At 43.2% G+C, this 20151-nt stretch overlaps 1 protein-coding gene across 1 annotated transcript in view; it reads left to right on the top strand.

The window, feature by feature from the left end:
* The window catches only part of CSPG4 (chondroitin sulfate proteoglycan 4), a 93474-nt gene extending 74424 nt beyond the window's left edge, over positions 1-19050 (top strand). Inside the window, exons 5-11 of the mRNA XM_089538278.1 lie at positions 505-984; positions 1638-1814; positions 9498-9696; positions 10810-10944; positions 11380-11546; positions 12691-12874; positions 13815-19050. Coding sequence (XP_089394404.1) covers positions 505-984; positions 1638-1814; positions 9498-9696; positions 10810-10944; positions 11380-11546; positions 12691-12874; positions 13815-15778 — 3306 coding nt within the window. The 3' untranslated portion in view covers positions 15779-19050. The remainder of the gene's footprint in view (positions 1-504; positions 985-1637; positions 1815-9497; positions 9697-10809; positions 10945-11379; positions 11547-12690; positions 12875-13814) is intronic.
* Positions 19051-20151: the final 1101 nt, after the last annotated feature.

Raw genomic sequence — 20151 nt, 5'->3', positions numbered from 1 at the left:
GCCGTTGTGCACCCAAATGTCGGCATGTGCACATGCAGGTGTGCATTTACATATGGGTGCCAATGTACATGTGCATGTTGTTCTGCACTGAGGTGCATATTTGGGGTGCATTCCATTTCTGCAATATTGCTGCACAACACTGGGGTTATGTAGCACAGTCAACAGGTGTGGAGATTTCCCCATTGTAGTATTGTGAGATATTTATCCTTCCCTATCAGAGAGCTTTGTTGCCCCACCAAACTACAAATCCCAGAATTCCATAACATTGACTCATGACAGTTAAAGTGGGGTTGAACTGCTTTATTTCTGCAGTGTGTTAGCAGCTTGTTAGCTGACAACTGATAATCTCCTGACTAGTTAGACCAGTATAAATAATGGCCAATTGGTAACCATAAGGAAGACGTGCACCACATCTGTACAACACTGGCAGCCCTGACAGGCAGAGATTTATTGGTCTCATCCCATGGCTTGTTCTGACTATGTTTCATGTCCTTTGTCTTGCAGGTTGAGCATGAAGAGACACCTCCCCATGAGATCATATACACAATCACCATCTCTCCCCTCTCAGGGTTCCTGGTGGCCTTGTCCCAGGGCCACACCTCAGATGAACCCGCAAGCTTGGACCCAATCCAGACTTTTACCCAGGAAGACATCAATGAAGGCAAGGTCCTCTACCTGCATTCCAGCCCTGAGATACAGAACGACCAGTTTACGGTTGACATCACGGCAAATGGGGCAGATGCTCTCGAAGGGGTTGTGGTGGACCTGGAGATCCTCCCAATTTCCATCCCACTAGAGGTTCACAACTTCACAGTGACTGAAGGGAGCAGCCAGGTGCTCTCCATGGATGTTCTAAATATACCCAGCACTTACTTCACGGCTCTTAATGTGGAGTTTGTCATCCTTGAAGCACCAGAGCATGGTGTTTTCCAGAACGTGGAGAGACCAGAAGAAGATGACTTGAGTGTCTTCTCCTGGTATGAGGTAGGAAGCAAGACAGCAGCTTGTGTGATGGTCTGTCTGAAAGCCATCTGTTGTTGAAGGGAGTATTACAATCAGCCCATGATATCTGCTGGGGTTTGGTTCCAGGACCCTCCATGGATACCAAAATCTGTGGGTGTTCAAGTCCCATTAAATAATATGCCATAGTGAAATGGTGTTGCTTATATAAAATGGCAAAATAGGGTTTGTATTTGGGATTTTTAAAAAATATTTTCAAGCCATGGATGGTTGAACCTATGGATAAAGAATCTGTGGATAAGGTGGTTCAAATGTACACCATTTCTAATTCTGGCTGTATCGAAGATAGATGGATGGATAGATAGATAGATAGATAGATAGATAGATAGATAGATAGGATCCAACTTGAACTGCCATGGCGCCATCATAATTTGGTGAAGGACTTAGAATTCTCTACTAGAGAGTTCTAGTGCTGTAGAATGAACTAGGGCTCTCTAGTAAATCTCTCAATTTTGTTTTCTTTCACCACAGAGAGGGAAAAAAATAAGTGCTCTCCCATCCCAAATGTAGAAGAAAATTTCCCAGTAGTGGCCAGTAGTATGCTCAGTCACCTCCTTTACTATCCTTATATTTCCAATGATCCAGGGCCCTTATGGTCATCTTCCCTTTGCATTCAGGTGGAGCATCAGCTTGTCCGATACGTCCATGATGGGAGCGAATCCTTGACCGACCAGTTCACAGTGGTGGCCAACGTCTCCAAGGTCAACCAGCAGAGCCAACCCAAGATGGTTGCCATCAACATCATCCCAACAAACGATGAAGCACCAATGTTGGTGGTCAACCTGGGACTGCAGGTACTTCCTTCTGCCCAGGGAGTGGTGGGTTTATGAGGATCCTGGGAAGGATACCAAAAAAATAATAAATCCTCAGGCAGGTTGCACACAGCAATGAACTGGAAAACTGGGCGATGATGGAGAAAACCAAGGTCTGCATCCAACCAGAATCTGATGTTGCCCAAGGTCATCTGGTGGGTTTCATGGCCGAACCCTGGTCTCCAGAGCTGCAGTCCAACACTCAAATCATTGCACCATGCTGGCTTTCCACAGGGTTTTCACAGCAAGACTTGTTCAGAGTGGGTTTGCTTTAGTCTTCCTCTGAAGTTGAGAGAATGCAACTTGCCCAACATTGTCCAGTGAGTTTCCATGGTCAACTGAGACTTCGAACCCTGGTCTCCAGAGTCCTGGTCCAACACTCAAACCATTACACCACATTGGCTCCTTGTTTTCTTTGTTGTTGTTGTGTGCCTTCAAGTCATTTCCAGCTTAGGGCAATCCTAAAGTGAACCCATCATGGGGTTTCCTTGGCAAGATTTGTTCAGAGGAAGTTTGTCATTGCCTTCTAAGGCTGAGAGAGTGTGACCTGCTCAAGATTACCCAGTGGGTTTCCATGGCTGAGCAGAAATTCGAACCCAAGTCTCCAGAGACCTGGTGCAACACTCAAACCATAACACCCCACTCCTTATTTTCTTAATATAATCTGCAAACAGATGCTGTGATGCATCATATGGTCTGAGATCCAGCTGCTATAGCTGTTAGCAGCTGGCAGTGCCAAAGATGAAGAAAGGGTGGAGTAGCAGATGGCAAAATCGTGCAACATTTGTGCAGTTTTTTCCACTAGTCCTTGACTCACATTCATTGGGAAAGAAAGGGGAGATGGTGGAAACTCCGGCTATGTTTATTGGTCCCATCTTCTGCCTTGCAATGGCCAAGGATGGCCACAGTGTGGAAGCATAACTCCATGCTACAATTCCCAATGCACTTTTTATAGAAAAAGGAGGACTACTTTGAACTTTTTTATGTAACAGACTCCATGATCAATGTGACTAAACACACCTTTCTCCTCAACCAGCCTTTTAAAAGTTCAGATCCTCAGTTTCCTTTTTTGTAAATCAGGAGCAGATCATCTGTTAGACAGGGCTCCTTGCTTTTTAAAGTGTGCGTCTCCAGCAAATGCATCTCATTTTTTAGTAAGCATTTATTTAATGATATTTTTTTTATTCTGCATTTTGGCCTAAAAAGCAAGAAAAGCACAGAAAAAGATTGCCAGTCCAGGTTGCAATGATAAGTAGCATCTATTCTCTTGCATAATATTTCACAAGGAAGAAGGGATGGAGAAGGGATAACCAAATTCATATGAATTCAGGTTGTTCCAGTGAGTAGCTAAGATGGAACCAATTTAAGAGCCTCTTGAAATAGTTATGGATGGGGGAATATTCCACTTTAATTCCTATGGAATCCTTGCATTTGCAATTAAGTAGTGGTTTGGGCATTGGTCTAGGACTCTGGAGACCAGGGTTCGAATCTCAGCTAGGCCATGAAACCCACTTGTGACCCTGGGCAAGTCACACACTCTCAGCTGCAGGGGAGGGCAATGGCAAACCTCCTCTGAACAAATCTTGCCAAGAAAACCTCATGGTAGGTTTGTCTTTGGGTCGCCCTAAGTCAGAAACAACTTGAAGACGCCCAACAGCCAAAGAGCTCTGGTCCCTCCCCAAACTACAAATTCCACAGGATCCCATAGGATGTTGCTATGGCCATGTGCAATTGAAATGCTGCAGTTGTGCAGTGTGGAAGAAACATATATATCTTTATAAATCATTTCAGCATGTATACAAACATATGTACCATTAGAAACACTCCAAAAACTTCAGCGTTGATTTATTCACAGTAACATCAAATATCCGACTGACACACCATCACCAACACCAACCATACTTCCTTTCATAGTTATTTTATCTCCTATTTGTATGTCTTGTATTATGTATTTTATTTCCATCTTTCATCCCTCTCCAAACTGCAAATCCCAGGACCCCAGAGGATGTTGCCATGTCACAGTGTAATGGAAGTGCAGCGTGGAAGAGACCTTTTGTGAAATAGGTCTGTTGTGCAACTGCCATGCTGGAATCCTATGGAATCCTTAGAGTTGCAGTTAGGAAACAGGTATTGCGAGTCCTCAGCCCAAGAGCTCTTGTCCCTCTCCAAACTACAGATCCCAGCACTCCATAGGATGTTGCCATGGCAAAGTGCAATGGAAGTGGTACAACTGTGCAGCATGGAAGAGGAGATGATCAGCTAAAGCTTTGGAGAGCTTGCAGAGCCACAGTGGCACTGTTTCTTGTACTCCAGCACCCTCCAGGGCATTTTGCAATGTCCGAGCTGCTTTTCCAAAAATAAAACCGCCTCTGCTGCAGCAAAATGGAAAAGGCCCTTGGCATTTTCATGGTGACACCCTGTCCATTCTCCTGAGGGCTCTGGTTAATTCATCCCATTGCTTCAGGACAAGTCAATCAGGGCTGCAGAAAAGATGGCATGAGTGGATGCGTACATGCCAGAAGGAGAAGAGCAAATCCCACATGAGAACTAGAGAGCAATAGAAAGCAAAGGGGAAACATGATGAGGGCAGAACAGGATCCAAACCAAGCTGATGTTCTCATAAGCCATGATCTCATTGTTTAACAGATGCTCATTGGGATCACTTCAGGGTCAGGGTTCTGTGTGTTTTGGGGTGAAGGTTTGTTACTGTTGTTGTTCAAGGACTCATTTTATTTTTAAAATTTTCAAAATACATTCCCAGACTGGGAGGCTTTCTTGCTGGGGGCAAGAAGAAATGTGTTTGCTTGACAGAGAGCAGAAATACTTTGGATTTCTTAAGCTGTCCAATGCTATTGATGTATTGCTCTTTTTATCCTTGGCCTAGAAGACATGATGGCCTGCAAATCCTATAATCCCTGGTTTTGGGCCATAGTTTGTGGGCAACTGGGGCGTTAGGCCTCTTGGAGGGCCATATCACTGCACTCTGCTCTCTCTTGCAATATATATATCTCAGCCTCAGTGGAAGGCAATGGCAAACCTCCTCTGAACAAATCTTGCCAAGAAAATGCCATGATAAGTTCGCCTCAGGTCGCCATAAGTCAGAAGCGACTTGAAGGCCCAAAGTAACAAACATATATTATATATTGTGTATACATGTGTATGTATTTTTCATTTATTTATTCTTGGAGCCTTTTCTTTTTTCTGCAACCTGCACCATTTCCAATTTTGCACCATATGGAAAATTTCTATAGTGTCCTCCTTCCCTTGATGCCCTAAATACATCCTTATTTTGTGAAGTCGAAGGCTTTCATGGCCAGCATCCATAGTTTTTTGTGTGTTTTTCAGGCTATGTGGCCATGTTCTAGAAGAGTTTATTCCTGGCATTTCGCCTTCATCTGTGGCTGGCATCTCCAGAGAATGCTAGCATGGAAGAGAGTTGTTCAACAACAGAACAATACACAGATTAACATGGAGATCACTCCTCCCTAGCCAGGGTCACACAATAGATATATGCCCAACTCTCTTCCATGCCAGCATTCTCTGAAGATGCCAACCACAGATGCTGATGAAACATCAGGAATAAACTCTTCTAGAACATGACCACATAGACCGAAAAACCCACAAAAAACTATACATCCTTATTTTGCTTAATGCATAATCCAGCCCTGGACCCAAACCTGGTGTGGATCCCCTGCCCCACTGACATGGAAGACACCAGGTCCAGGGCATTGAAAAGTAGGGGAGGTTAAAGAAAAATGTGAGAAGAAACAGCAAAATTGAAGGATAATCTGACACATAGGTACTTGCTTTCCAAATGATATGGAAGCCATCTCCAGGCAAGCAAGGCAGAAGGAGCCATCCCTGCCTCTCACCGGCCAACTCCACGTGACTCTTCCAGAGATCACAGGCAGCACGGAGTATGGACAAACATAATAAAATGATCAGCTAAGAGCAGAAATGAAGCATAAAGCTTGAATAATTCAACATGAGCATGGTCTATGGAGAAAGCTCGCTCCAGCCCTTCCCTTTGGAAGACTTGCTTTGCAACAAAGACATTCCCACTACCTTTTCCAGAGGTTTGGCATTGGCTGCTTCCACAAAGCTACAATTTGGTACGATTTGCAAATTCTGAGAGAAGAATAGAAATTGGAGAGACGGGGGTATCTATCTTATCCATCTTTGATTTTCTAATTTGCCCACCCTAAATTCATTTCCTCATTTGCCTGTTCATATTGCAACAAAACAGGGACCTGCAGTCAAAACTGAGGCTAGCTTGAATTCAGAATCAGGGATCGTACTACAACTCCCAGGCTCACCCAGAGGCCATGCTGCCTGGATGATTCTGACAAAAAAAGGAACTATTCCCAAGGTCTGGATTTGCCAGTGAGGAGGAGATCCAGCACTTGCTTGAAACTATCTGCAGAAATAATGCAGTTTGACACCGCTTTAGCCTCCATGGCTCAATGCTATAGAATCCCGGGATTTGTAGTTTGTTGTGGCACCAAAGCTCTCTGGCAGAGAAGGCTAAATAGCTCACAAAATGACAAATCCCAGCATTCCATAGCAGTTAAAGTGGTGTCAAACAGCTTTATTTCTGTAGTGCAGACAAGGTCTATTCTCAAATTGGTTGATCACAGGCCAGTCTTGCAAAACTGCTTGCTGGAAAAAGCTGTGATTCAAGAAACAGAAAGAGAATTTGCTTCGTGAAGCAATATTATGGCTTTCTAGAACATGTTGTACTGCAGTTCCCATCGTCCCCCAGGATTATAGAGGTTGAGGAGAGTGGCAGACCAACAACAACTAGGCCTCTGTCTAGGGACAAAGAGGCTGAGATCTTACATTGAGGTCATACAGCCTAGAAAGCCATACACAGAGTTGAGCTACAGAGCCCTTGTGTCACACAACCCAATGCCCATTTGCATGTGCAGTGACAGCACATGTGCAACTCTGCTTCCACAACTTTGCACTGAACAGAGGCATTCTGCTTTGGTCCAAAATGCCCATCTGCTTCCATAGGGCCATATTTGGACTCAAAGAAGGTCAGATTCATGGCAGATGGTTCATATACCTTGAAGCAAATAGTGAGCCCTTGGAGTTGGATGAACCAAGGCCCTGGTAGAAATCATAGTTGTTCTTAGACCTACAACTTGAAGAACTCTCCTTTTGGATTCCTTCTTGGAAAAGGCACACTTTGTCCGCAAACAGAAACAAGAGCTGCAAAGCTCAAAGGAGAAAGAGGAACCACTGGGAGACCACTCCTGAGTTGCTGAAGACCAGAAACACAAAGGCATCGTTTCCAAATGTTTGCTCCGAACAAACACAATCCAGCGTCTCAAGCCTGGGCATCTCTTTGTAGGAACTGGGTGTGCCTTGTTTGAACACAAGCACAGCAGCCGAAGCCAAGGGCAGCTGGGCCCTGAATCACCACATCATGGTGTCTGAATAGCTTGTTCCCAAGGCAACATGCATGACAGAAGTCAGGAGCAATGCTGGAGTAGTTGACAAATGCACCAAATGAAAAAGCAGGGAGGATGAAGGGAAACCAAAGTCAGATTAGAATGATGATTTGGACCCGAATCCATTTGTCAGTCCCAACCAGAGTAGATCAATGGGATTTGCCTAAGTGTTGACTCACCATTCAACATGTAGTTCATATGAGTCTACTCCAAATGGGACTAATTCAGCAAGTAGCAGTTCTACAGCATCTTAACTCTCTTGTACTTGGATTTTAAGCCCCTCAAAGTTGCAGGTGGTTGTAAAATCCCCATAGAATTAGACCTACAACACAGGGATTTGTATCAACCTTGTTGTTGTGTGCCTTCAAGTCACTTCCAACTTATGGCAACCCTAAGACAAGCCTATCATGGGGTTTTCTTGGCATGTTTCTTCAGAGGGGGGGTTACAATTACCATCCTCTGAGGCTGCCCAAGGTCATCCACTGGGTTTCATGACCAACCTGGGATTTGAACCCTGGTCTCCAGAGTCATAGTCATACACTCAAACCACTACGTCCCACTGGCTTGCACTTATAATTCACCAAACCATTTCTAAACAACATCCCCAGATTTCAGCTGTTTGCCACTTTGGGAGAAAATAGACCAAGGAAATGTTACCATTAGATGCTTTATATCTTGCTACAGTTCTCAAGATTTTTATATTATTACCATTATTATTATTATTATTATTATTATTATTATTATTATTATTTTGCCCTTGTCCTGGAATATTTAGAAGCACTGAACACTATCCTTTGTCTCATGTTTCTCCATTGCTAATTCAACCAGCACAGAGAGAAGGGAAATGGATGCTATCCTTGTGCACAACAGGTGTCAAGTGGTGTAGTTACTCTGTAAAAAAGTCACAGATTGGATTTCTTGTATTTCATGTCATTTGGGCTCAGAGTTTACTCTGTGTGTGTGTGTGTGTGTGCGCGCGCGCGTGTGCGTGCATGCGCATATGCACATTTGTGCATTATGACACGTGTGGATAACATCTTGTGCATCTGACCAAACTGATGAAACGTGTTGATATAATTTCCATACTAAAATACTGCTCCTTTCTAAAATGCTTCAGGTCCCTTGGTCATTTCATTTCCTTTCCTATTTGGACACAGTCTTTCAGAACTGCTTTACTCAAGACCATCTGCAGTGTAAAGAACTGGTGAAATCCTATAATAATTCAATCCAGTGAAAATGTCAGCTGGTATTCAGTAGCTCAGCGATGGGTTTATAACCTGGAGTTAGGGATCCTAAGTCTGTGTGTTGTATGTATTCAAGTCCTTTCCAACTTATGGTGAGCCTAAGACAACTTCAAGTGTTGTAGCTCCATCCTACGGCATTTGTAGTTCTTGTTGTGTGATCATTTTCTAGATGTTAATATGATCTTATTATTCCATTGGATGGTTAAATGGTATTGTAATAAACATATGCAATTTATAGGTTCAGCACACTTAACCATTATTTTCTAAGGGAGTTTTCAGAAACTCTAGACTTTCAGAAGTACTAGACTTCCTTGATAGCCTTCCAAAATGACAAATCCCAATATTCTGTAGGAAGGAGGCAAGACAGTTAACTGCATTATTTCTGCAGTATAGATGGACCCCTAGTCCAAGACTCAACTCCTGCACCATGCTGCTTCACAGTTTTGTTTGCCTAGTATATTTTTAACCGAACTCACAAAGATTCCCCATGGCTTTTCAAATGCTGCAGGATAAAGGACTGGCTGGAACATGATTAATGCTGCAGACAGAATAAAGCCTTCAGAAACATAGAAATAATAATAACTTTATTACGGCCATTTGGCCAGCACAGAAACATAGAAAAGCATTGCAGGGGGGATGGACTGGGGCTGGATTCTTTGGTATGAGAAACAGAGTGATATAAACAAGTTTCTATTTTCATTTGAGAATTTTTCATTCGAGAAATGTCCAGTTTTAACAAGCCTTCAGCTTGCACCGGAGAGACACAAAGACAGGATGTCAACAACAAGCAAGTAGATCTGGTATGACACAGAGCATGGCTGAGTTGTTTTTGGACTACAGCCTCCAGAATCCCCCAGCCATTCTGGGAGTTGTAGTCCAAAAAAGGGACTGTTTCCCAGCTCTAGTGAGAAGGTGGACACATACCTGGAGATGAACTTCTTTGGTTTCTTGACTCTTCTTCCCAGATCCAAGAAGGCGCCACTGCAGAGATCACTCCTGAGCTCCTTCTAAGCGAAGATGAAGACAACCCACCGGAGGAAGTGGTCTATTCCATCCGGAGGCCCATCAATGGGAAGGTGGTGTTGAAGCCCTCACCCAACCATACGGTCCAGCGGTTCACCCAGGCCCAGATAAACAGCCATCTTGTTCAGTTCATCCATGAAGGTGTGTAGAGGAAAGAAGAGGGACAAGATGGTGGCATGGATGGGCAAATGGTGGCTTTCACATGTAATCATGCCATTGGTCCTTCTTTGCTCAATATGGTCTATAAACTAAATACAGCAGTCCACTCTTATCTGTAGAGGATATGTTCCAAAAACTGCAACAGATACCTTACATTGCGGATACTACCGTATCTTATACCAGTAATATTTTCAACCACGATCGAGTGCGGGTAACTGAAACTGTTGAAAGTGAAACCACAGATAAGGCGGGATTGCATAATATTTTCAGACCGTGGTTCACTGCAGGTAACAAAACCATGGAAAGTGAAACCATGGGTAAAAGGGGGACTGTAATATTTTCAGACCATGGTTGACCACAAGTAATGAAAACCACAGACCATGGGTGACCACAGGTAACCAAAACCACAGAAAATGAAACCATGGATAAGGGGGGGGGGGCTGTGTAATATTTTCATGATCATTTTAGAGAAAAGCAAAGCCATGGAAAAGGGGGACCAGGCAATATTTTTAGACTATGGTTGACCACAGGTAACTGAAACTGCAGAAAATGAAACTTTGGATGGGTAATATTTTCAGACTTTGGTTTACCACAAGTAACTAAAACCACAGGAAGCAATGCTGCAGACATGAGGAACCGTGCAATATTTTCAGACCACAGGTAACTAAAACTATGGAGAGTGAAACTGCAGATAAGGAGGGATCATGTAATATTTTCAGATCATGGTTTACTACGGGTAGCTAAAGCCGCGGAAAGTGAAACTATGGATAAGAGGGAACTGAGTAATATTTTCAGACCATGGTTGACCATGTGTAACTAAAACCAGGGAAAGCAAAACAGTCAAGATGACCACTGAAATTCAGAGCTTGTAAAAGATGGAGGGTAGATAAAAACATCCCCAAATCCCTGACCCAGCATGGCCAACAGGAGTCCAAATAAGCCACTATTCCTATCTCCGATTGCTCTCATTGAAGAGATGAGTATTTCGTCTAATATTTTCCACAAGCTTATTTAATTTCAGGAGCAGCAGAAGCTAAGCGTCCATTGACCCCCAGAGTCCTAAACTTCATCCTCTGTTCTTAATCCATTCCACAGGATTCCTGGATGGAGGGTTTTCCTTTGATTTATCAGACGGAGAGAACATGTCTCCAGGGCATTTCTTCGCTGTGAGGGCCCAAAAGAAATTGTCTATCATTCTGGAAAAAAAGGAAGATCTGACTGTCTGCCCAGGTATTTATTTATTTATTTATTTATTTATTATTTAGGGAGATCATCTGAAGTTGGCAAAGTTCTTCCAGCATACTTTAAAATACATAATTTAAAATTGCGTGTCTCTGCTCCATACGCAACATCAGAAAAACTCACTACACTGGAATAACTCTCAGCATAACTCACCAAAAGGATTCCAATCTCTCGATTTATGACATCTGTGAGTTACATCCTAATATAAAATTATGTGGTCACCTGCCAATTTAAAAGCAAAATAGACCATAAAACATATGATCCAAAGCAACATAAAATACAGCAGCAAAAGAAAACTTGCAGCGCCCCAGAAATAAGTTCAGGAAGCCATTTTCTTTTTACACATGACTAAACCCATGGGTCAGAGATTTGCCACATCAGATCCAAATGAGTGATTCTCCTCCTGGGCCTTTTCTTTTAAAGGTGCTTCTCAGCCAATAAGAAGCCAGAATTTGAAAGCAGTGACCAATGAGGAAGGAGAAACCCAATCTCTATTATACATCATTGAACAACCTCCCCAGTTTGGCAAGTTGCTCAATAGCCAGAAGGACAGTGATGGAGAGCAGCTGAGGAACTTCACTCAATCTGAGGTAAGAACTCTGCCAAAGATGGTCCAAAAAGTTACTTTTCCAGTCTCTGAGAATACAGACTGACCATTGGGGAGATAACATGAAAGATGGGGATACATGGAAATAAGGGATTGAACAAGGACCATCCCACATTGTAACATTCTGATCCAAGATCTGGAGATGAGCAACCCATGCAAAACATACTTCAGTCCTATGATGGTATCGCAATGATTCCCAAACTTTGGTCCTCCAGGTGTTCTGGACTCCAGCTCCCAAAAGCCCCAGTCATCTTGGCCAACAGTTCAGGAATTCTAGGATCCAAAGTCCAAAACATGTGGCGGACCAACATTTGGGAGCCACCAATTTATTAGTTTGGTAGACATAGATAGGACTGAACCCACCAGAAGGATAGGAGAATAAGGAGACAAACCAGTCTTCTTGATCTGTGATCCTATTTCACACTGGAGGAATAGAAAGCCTTGCCAGTATATTATTTTATTCTATTTTGTTTATATCCAGCCTTTCTCCCAATATGGGACCCAGGGTGCCTCACAAGACAAGTTACCACAAAATACAGTTAAACCAGTAGATGATGCAAAAAGGTCAAAACCAATGAAATGAACAATCATGCTAAATTCATGTTTAAAAGGGGATTATTTACTGTTGGTTATATACATATTATGTATTTTATTGATGTATTTGTGCTGTTGTAACCCACCTTCATCCGTAGGGAGAGGCAGAATATAAATAAAAATTATTATTATTATTATTATTATTATTATTATTGGCAAACTTACCTGCAAAATAAACCCCACTGATCACAGTTGGGCCAAATAGACATGTATAGGATATATAGCCATATAGTGTGTATAGACAGGTCCTAAGAGTGATATTGGTCCTTCTTCCTCAGATGCACGGATGGTACTGGGATGCAGGTTCGCTCCCTAGTTGCTAACTGGCCACAAAGATGTGCCCAGCATCTTCTAGTTACTATATCATAGTCAAGGGAAAGGCATTTCACCAGGAGGTATTGTATATCTCCTTGTGCAAGGCCTGAAAAATGATTTACCCCAGTCTCAGTTCTACCAACATAAGGCACCAACAGTATTCTGGACTTGTCTTGCTTTTCATCAAGCAAACCTTCTCTTTTTGGCCGTCCAACCAGGTGGATGCCGGAGTGATATCATACTATCACGAAATGCCATCTGAGCCTTTCTGGAGTCTTGAGGATGCTTTTCACTTCCACGTTTCTTCTCCATCCATAACGACGGATCCATACATCCTTGGAGTGTCAGTATCATTTGAGAACAGCTGTCCCCAGCAAGCCACTCAGTTGTGGAAGAACAAAGGTAAAGCAAGTGTCATGTTCACGGCTCACACAACTGTTCATGGTGGAGAAGAGCATGGAAAGTTATTGTTTAAAAGTAATTCCATCCTATGATACACTAAAGTACAGGTCAAGTCTCCTTTATCCAAAATGCTTGGGGCCAGAAGTGTTTTGAATTTTGGATTTTATAGGGTAACTTATTCCTCCCCTACATTGCTTTTTCATTCAATGTTTACTTTAAATGAAGAGTGATCAGGGAATATTGTAAGGTGTCTTGTTTTAAGGATGTGTATACGTGTGTGTGTGTGTGTGTGTGTGTGTATGCTTCAACCTGTCTGTCTGTCTCTATCTATTTATCTATCTATCTATTTATCGACAGACGGACAGACAGGTTGGAGCATATATATAGCCTACCGGAAGAGATCTGTCTTATCACTACCTTAGAGGTCTTTAAGAAGGCGCTCAAAATGGATCTCTTCCGGTGGGCATATCCACCGGATTCCATCTAAAAGGTTATGACGATTGCTCCACTCCTGACTATGATTGTTGGCTGTTGATGAATTGATGAATTGTTATTTTAGAGAACTAATAGGAATGTCGGTTAATTCAGTATTCGTATTTTATTGATTATATTTTGTATTATTGTATCATTTTTACTTGATGTAATCCCGCCTCGATCCTTTGGAGAGTCGAGAAATATAAATAAATATTATTATTTATACACACACACACACACACACACACACACACACACACACACACACAGATATATATATATATATATACACACACACACACACACACACACACACACACAGGTTCAAGCAGGTTCAGAGAAGGACAAAAGGGTGATAAAGAGGTACAGAGAGCAAACCATATGGGGAGAGTTTGAGGGAACTGAGCATATTCATCTTGGTGAAATAAAGAATGAGGAGTGACATGATTGCAATCTTCTTTTTTAGGCCTCACTGTTCCAGAAGCTCAAAGCAAAGTGATTGACGTCTCACTACTGGATGCTTCCAACCTCCTTGCCTATAAAGAACCTGACTCCAAGACACCCTCCTATGATGTGGTATTTCTGGTCACACAGCTACCTTCTTATGGAACCCTGTCTGTCCCTGATGGGCCGGTGAACAGAAAGCACCCCTATTTCTTGCAATCTGACCTTGCTGCAGGTGGGTTGGAATATGCTCACCATGGACCCGGCACCATGGTTGACCATTTCCGATTTAGCGCTTGGCTCCGGCATCATAGCGTGAAATCAATTCAGCCCCCACAAAAAGAAGAAGGTCCTGTCATTTCTGGAACATTCAACATCACCGTGAGGGACAGTAATGAGGTGCCACCACGGCTGGTCAGCGAAGGACATGTTCTACGGGTCCTTCATGGTTCATCTTTGAGGATCTCCCAAGAGCACTTGAATGTCATGGATCCCGATAGCTCCCCAGAAGAAATCAAATATGACATCCTTTCTGGGTCCTCCAGTGGTTTTGTGACCCAGGTTGAAAATAAGCAGGTGCCTGTTACCCAGTTTACTCAAGCAGACATCAATGCAGGGCACTTAATGTTCATCGCCAATGGAACTAGCTCTTCTGGAACGTTGGACTTTGCCATCTCTGATGGACACAATCCAACTATTTTCACTTCCTTGGAAATCATGGTTGTTCCAGCAATTACCTGGGCAACAAATCAGACGCTCTTGGAGATACCACAGGGTCTGAACATGGCCTCCTTGTCCCACCACCATCTTTTAGGGACTTTGGACAAAGAGGAGGGCAATACTCTTTACAGGATCATTGGGGGGGCCCAATTTGGCCAAATCGAGGTCAATCAAAAGCCTGTGAGTGAATTTTCACAGAAGCAAGTGGACGATGGAGAAGTGATGTTTACCTTCACCGATTTTGCCTCCTCTGAGGATGAATTCCAGTTCCTTGCCACATCGGGAGCGGTCAATATATCAGGTGTGGTGAGTGTTGCAGTTAAGGCCTTGGTCAAAATGAAACAGGGTGCCCTCTGGCCAGGAGGAACCACAATTCAGCTGGACACCAGCATCCTTGATGCGAGCGAGTTGGCCAATAAGACAAAGAGTAATCCAGAGTTCAAAATCCTCCAGGCTCCCCAAAGAAGCCAATTTGTTAAATTATCCAGAGACCAAACAAACCAGCTTGTCCCAATTGATACCTTCACTCAGCATGATCTCGAGCAAGGGCTGGTTGGCTTAGAAATCTTGGGGATGGAAGACTCTGAGGAAAACCGAAAGCATGATGAATTCCTGTTTGAGTTGGTGGCTGAGGGAGTTCCCCCTGCTTTGGAATCTATGGGGTATACAACCGAGGCCTTCAACTCCTCAGCACCCTATGGAGTTACGCTGCTCAGAGCACCAAATCTTGAAGAGGAGGTACTCAACACCACACCCCAAAGCATAACCCTTTCTCCCCAGACATTACCTACCAGTCCACCTCAGACCGAAAATCCCAGCCAAAATCCCAGCGAGCTGCCAGCTCATCCAACAGCATGGCCTGGTCAAGGGATAACAACATTGCCTCCTCCAGCGGAAAGGGGCACACTCCTCGGTTTCATTGAAGCCAACATGTTCAGCATCATCTTGCCCATCTGCCTCATCCTTTTGCTCCTGGCCTTGATCCTGCCCTTGCTCTTCTACCTCCACAAGCGGAACAAGACGGGAAAGCACAACGTCCAAGGGACGCCCCCCAAATACAAGAACGGGACAGTGGTTGACCAGGAGACCTTCCGGAAGACCGACCCTAACCAAGGCATTCCTTTGTCGACAGTCAGCACACTGGAGGCCAAAGAAGCAGGACTCAACTCAAAAGGTGTAGGGCCAGGAGGACAGCAGGACCCAGAACTTCTCCAGTATTGTAGGACATCCAACCCAGCCTTAAAGAACAGCCAATACTGGGTCTGAGGTTTGGTACAGAGACTAAACAGTGTGACTGTCTCCAGGTAGAGGGATCCAAGGGTCCTTCTGCCTCTTCCGTCTTCTCCTTGTCCTCCTCTTTGCTGATGCATACAAGAGACAGTCAATGCAATACAAGGAAGTCCATGTATGGGCTTAACTCTTCCAGGATTATCCCAATTACAGTGGGTCCTTGGTAACAGCTGGGATTTGGTTCCAGGACCCCCATGGGTACCAAAATTCATGGATGCTTGAGTCACATTGAATACAACAGCATAGTAAAATGGTGTCCCTTATATAAAATGGCAAAATTAAGGTTTGCTTTTAGAATTTATATATTTTTAAAATTCCAAGCTGTTTATGCTTGAATTTATGGACAAAAAAAATATCCATGGATATGGAGAGCTGACAGTATCTTGGTTTCCCCAAAAATGTTAAGTTCATGATGGGCAAATCTCTACAGAAACCAGCAAGATCCTGAAAAGACTTATTTCAGAGGGAGCAGAGAAAAGTACAGTTTATCTTCTTGAGAACCAAAGATTTCTTCTTTTAAAAAAAAAGAAATCCCCCCACCAAAAAAAGCCATTTAATTTTTAAGCTCTTATGAATGAGACTGTGTGCTTGAAAAGCCACATAAAACCTTAGAACTAAAAACGAAACTGAATTCAGATGTTCAGGGGTGGTGGGGTTTCAGTTCTTTATGTTGCTCTTCTAGGTGACAAGCAAAAGTCCAAGGAATTACAAAGCACAATAGCAACCATTGCAGAACAAATTGTACAAAAACATGCCCAGTGGTCTAATTTTATACGGTTGGAAAGTCCGAGGGAGACTTTGCAGAACCGAGATGAGCCTGATACCGAATTTTTCAGTACTGTTTACTAATACAGAGTTCGCTTAGCCCAAAATCTTAGGCAACTGCAAGATTGGGTAACTTCAGAAGATGAGCAAAGCATGCATTTACTGGGCAATTCCAAGAAGACTGATGTTTTGCTTTGAGGGTTGGTTTTTTTAAATTATTTTCCAGGCAAATATTTTGGGCATCCAAGCAATGAAATGTCAGGTGATGTTGAGGCGAATCACCGGCACTTGAGTAGATTTTGTTTCAACAAGCCAAGCGTTGAGCTGTGCTTTGTATATGTCGGGTCATTCTGAATCATCTGTTCCAACCCACAGCAGGATTTCCCCAGAAGTAAAGATTTCCACAGATGTTTCTCCAAGTCAGGAAGATGAGGAGTAACTTGCACTAACTTCCATGGAGAGTTGTGACTGGTTCCCTAGGGCTAGGCAACCAAACAAAGAAAGAAAAAAGGCACTGGCTTATAATCTTAGGCTGGAAAAATGAGCTCCAGCCAAGAAAAACTAGACCCAAAGGGTGTTACTGTCCTGAAAAGAAAAAGTAATTATTGGTCATTTTCCCCCCTTTTCTAGTGGCAGTTGGTGTTTTCAATGGCAATGTAGTGGTGCCTCTGCTCTGGGTTTTAAAAGGACTTACTAAAATGCTGAATTCATTCTTATTGGGCTGACCATCTTGGCTGACCAACAAAGCTCTTTGGCTCTCGTGAAAAACACCTACAAATCCCTGAATTCCTTAGGATGGAGACCTGGCAGTTAAAGTGGTCTCAAGATAGTATCATTCTGCAGTGTAAAAGAAACTCTGGAGAAGAGAGGGTTAAAGGGAGATATGATAGCTGTCTTCCGATATCTCAAGGAAGGGGTGTCACGTAGAAAGATGGAGCAGATGCAAGGCTGGCTATGTCAGTGGGTCGGTAAATCCAGTCCAGATCTTACTCTGGCCTTTCCTGGAGCTTTCCAAATGGCAAGTACGGTTTGGCACCTTGGACAGCTCTTTCAAAGTACAAAGGTAGACCTGAGAGTCCCACTGATATAGAAGCCCCCAGCTATCGCAAAGCAGATTTCCACAGTTAAGAAAGCAAATCTAGAACTGGTAGAGGGGTAACTGTAGAGAAGCAGCTATGTAGTGGTCAACTAACAGCAAAAGATATTCAACAGTGGAACAGTCTGCCTCAGAAGATGAAGAAATATCCATTTAAGCAGATGCTGGACACCAACACGGACACTAATGTAGTTGCAGTCTTCATTGCAGATCTTGCATTGAGTCCCTAGGGGGTCAGGCTAGGCAACCTCTAAACCCCCTTCCAACTATAGAATCTTTTTTATTTTGTCATTCTAAGGCCAGGATGTCCATTGTGCAACCTTCCAAATGCTGTTGGACTGCAGATTTCCAAATGGTGTAGATACCAAGAGAACAAAAGGAGGGCTTTGCTCCTCCAAATGAGATTTATTCCCCATCCCAATCAAATTTTCTTTTTGTCCCCAAGTAACCAGCCTTGCAGAGTGTTCTGGGAATGCCAATCCAATAACATCGAAAGTGTCACATGAGTGCTCCCTTGCTCTAAGGCAGTAGTTTCCAAACTGTGGTCTTCCAGGTGTTTTGGACGTCAAATCCCAGAAACCCCAGCCAGCTTGACCAGCTGTCAGGAATTCTGGGAGCTAAAGTCCAAAACATCTGGAGGACCAAAGTTTGGGAATCAGTGCTCTAAGGGAACCCAATGGATCCTTTTTTTCCAGTACAGTCCTTAGTGTTAACCTACCAGGGGCCCGTTCACACTATAGGATTATCATGCTATGATTCCATTTTAACTGCCATGGTTCAGTCCTAAGGGATGCTGGGATTTATAGTTTAGGGAAGAAAACTGAGAATTCTCCGCCAGGGAGCGTCTCGCCAAATTGCAAACCCCAGGATTCCATAAGAATAAAGTGGAATCATAGCAACATAATCATAAATAAAGTGGGATCATAGCACTATAATCGTGTAGTGTGACTGGGCCCCAGGTCTTTTAACCAGCTTAGCCAAGTCAGTGACAGGAAAACAGGTTCTGCTTCCAGATCATAAGATCTTCTTTCACAAAAGCCCAAGGGGTAACAGTAACCCTAAAGCAATCTCCTACCAAGACGGTGCATACATTCAGAAATCCAGAAAGTTACTCTTTTGGACCGGAGAATCCAGAATTCTTCAACCAACAAGTCCAAAAGAGTAACTTTTTTCCCAACTCTGGATCTTCAGGAGATGCAGAGAATATCTGGCTAAGATGCCAGAGAAAGGACTAGTTAAAAAATAGCCATAAACCTGGTTTAAAGCAATGCCTGACTATTTAGAGGTGGGTTTTTGTTTTTTCAGGAAAATGTCTATCAAATGTTGTCTCCTGCAGATTGAATAATTTATAACAGGATGGCCAACTTTGCAAAGGTTGTCGAAATAAAACCGGTTATTTTTTAAAAGGATGGAGTCATACGGAAACTTCTTGAAGAGGTGGGAGGTGGGTTGCGCAGAGCTGTTTGATGTTCATATTTTACGGGGAGAGAAATTCAGAGCATATGGTGGGTGACTTTGAAACAAGGCAGACATGCATCTCCCACACATTTGGCATTTATTATCTTGCACGGCTTTCCCATGGCTTGATTGGAGCTGAGGATGCAGTTGGAGGGTCGAAAAAAAACCATAGTTAGTTACTATTACAGTTATGATTTCCAAAAGCAACTCTTTATTTCCTTTCTGATTCAAAAATAAATAGAATAACCAGCCAGAATCCTCTCTCACAGCGAATGTTACATATACAGTTTTGGGGTGCCGAAACATGCCAGAAATGCCATCCATTTGGGGGGCAATTTGGAGAAAAATCTGCCCTTGTGGGGTATTTGGAGTTTAAAAAATGAGGGCTTTGGGGGTACATGCGGCACACAGATTGCACTTTCAGCCCTCCTTGTTTAGGACCTGACCCTTGTGTCAATAAATAGGATACGAGATCTAAACTCTACAGGAAACCACCTGATGGGCATCATAATATTCTGTTTTCCACCTCGTTTCTGTGGTTGTTGTATGCTGTCAAGTCATTGCTGATTTATAGTGACCCTAAGACAACCCTATCATGAGGTTTTCTTGTCAAGATTATTTCAGAAGGGGTTTGCCATTGCCTTCCTCACTCAGTGCTTTTGTATGCCTTGTATGTCAATGGAGAAATGAATCCACTCAAGGTTTGAACTACTATACCTCAACACTAAACACTATCTGGTAGAATACTAACAGGATTCTAACAGAACTCAAGTTCAATTCCGAAGTCAAACTAAGCTAGCCAGGGTGCCATTGCCTTCTGCATCAGACCTTTAAAAAACCCCAAAGTGATATAATCTCTTTGTAAGGTCAATCAGATACTGTTTTTTTTCCACCATTCAAAGCACTGTGGGGGGACTGAGTGCATGGGGGGATAAAAACATGACAGGGATACACACAAAACAGCAGCCCTGGCCAACGGGTTCCTTCTTTCAAAGCCTTTATAAGGTTACTGGAGCATAGCTCACATTCC

The sequence above is a fragment of the Sceloporus occidentalis genome, unplaced genomic scaffold, assembly GCF_023333645.1.
Source record: "Sceloporus occidentalis isolate IW3139 unplaced genomic scaffold, rSceOcc1.0.p SCAF_9, whole genome shotgun sequence".
Taxonomy (NCBI): Eukaryota; Metazoa; Chordata; class Lepidosauria; order Squamata; family Phrynosomatidae; genus Sceloporus; species Sceloporus occidentalis.
Note: the sequence above shows the minus strand (reverse complement) of the source record. Positions and strands in the feature narration are given on the sequence as shown.